Raw genomic sequence first — 1302 nt, 5'->3', positions numbered from 1 at the left:
GAGCAGGGGGCGAGCTATTCGTTAAAAAGTCAGCCAGCGGCCACGCGTTACGTCGGGAGGAAAGTGATAACGCCCGCTGGTCATTAAGCTCTCCCTCTCCTCTCTTCCTCCCTCTCGTTTCCTCGTGGATGAGCTTCGCGAGTAAACGGTTTCGGTGCGGGATTCTCAGAGTTAGGAGAGGTGGAAATTGTCATTAACTTTGTGAACACCTGCTCCGCTATTCTTCCCATACTTCTTCAATCTCGCAAGCGCGTGTGAATCGAATTTCGACTATTTGACTCTCCAACTATATATGTGTGTATATATATATATATATATATGTGGGTGTGTGTGTGTGTGTTATCAGCAATTGGGATAATCAAAGTGTTTTACGGGTTGGGTTGATTGCTGGGAAAAGCGTATTACAGGTGGAGTAACAGGTTATTGGTATTTAAAGGTGGCCTCGAGAGGTTCTCTCCTCGAGAGCTATTCGTTACCCGAGCATTTTGCAACGCGGAGCGCGGAGTAGGTGTAATAGGCGGAGCGGTATCGTAATAACAGCGTTGCATAAAATTATTTATGGCCCGGGCGTGCGCGCGCGCTAGGTAAATAGGCGAAACAGCTGCCAACCGACCGGTCTTGTACCGCCACCGTAACACCGTTTCGATTCGAGCATTAACTCGTTGAAATAATTAACCGAACCGTTACGTTTGATCGGCCTTTCGATACCTTTCGATATCTTCATAACCTCGTCCACGACAATTCGATAATAGACATGTTTACTTTCGATGGAAATAATACTTTATAACAACCTGTTTAAAAGGAGTAAGATAATATTCACAAACCTAATCCAATCCTTTAACCTGAACTCTGAAGAGGATATAAAATAAAATTTTATTTTATTTGTTTCATACTCGTGTTCAATTATTATTTTATTCGTTATGACGAAATATCAATATTAGAACAACGCAATATATATATATATATTTAAAAGAGTTAATTAAAGATAATTGTTAATTATAACGTAAATATCGTTGAAAGTTGGTGACTGACGGAAATGCATGTTCTGACAGGCACGGTGAACGCGAACGGCGAGGTGAAACGGCAAAGGACGTCCTACACCAGGTACCAGACGTTGGAGCTCGAGAAGGAGTTCCACTTCAACCGATACCTGACCAGGCGGCGTCGCATCGAGATCGCGCACGCCCTCTGCCTTACGGAGCGGCAGATCAAGATCTGGTTCCAGAATCGGCGGATGAAGTGGAAAAAGGAGCACAAGATGGCGAGCATGAACATTGTACCGTACCACATGTCGCCTTACGG

The 1302-nt window shown here is 44.2% G+C and overlaps 1 protein-coding gene across 1 annotated transcript in view; it reads left to right on the top strand.

Moving 5' to 3' along the window:
• LOC102679651 (homeobox protein H55) overlaps positions 1 to 1300 on the top strand; it is a gene marked incomplete at both ends in the record, with an annotated part of 31206 nt that extends 29906 nt beyond the window's left edge. Inside the window, one exon of the mRNA XM_006611850.1 lies at positions 1053 to 1300. Coding sequence (XP_006611913.1) covers positions 1053 to 1300 — 248 coding nt within the window. The remainder of the gene's footprint in view (positions 1 to 1052) is intronic.
• Between the last annotated feature and the right edge of the window lie 2 nt (positions 1301 to 1302).

This window comes from Apis dorsata, unplaced genomic scaffold (assembly GCF_000469605.1).
Source record: "Apis dorsata unplaced genomic scaffold, Apis dorsata 1.3 scaffold_93, whole genome shotgun sequence".
NCBI classification, from domain to species: domain Eukaryota; kingdom Metazoa; phylum Arthropoda; class Insecta; order Hymenoptera; family Apidae; genus Apis; species Apis dorsata.
Note: the sequence above shows the minus strand (reverse complement) of the source record. Positions and strands in the feature narration are given on the sequence as shown.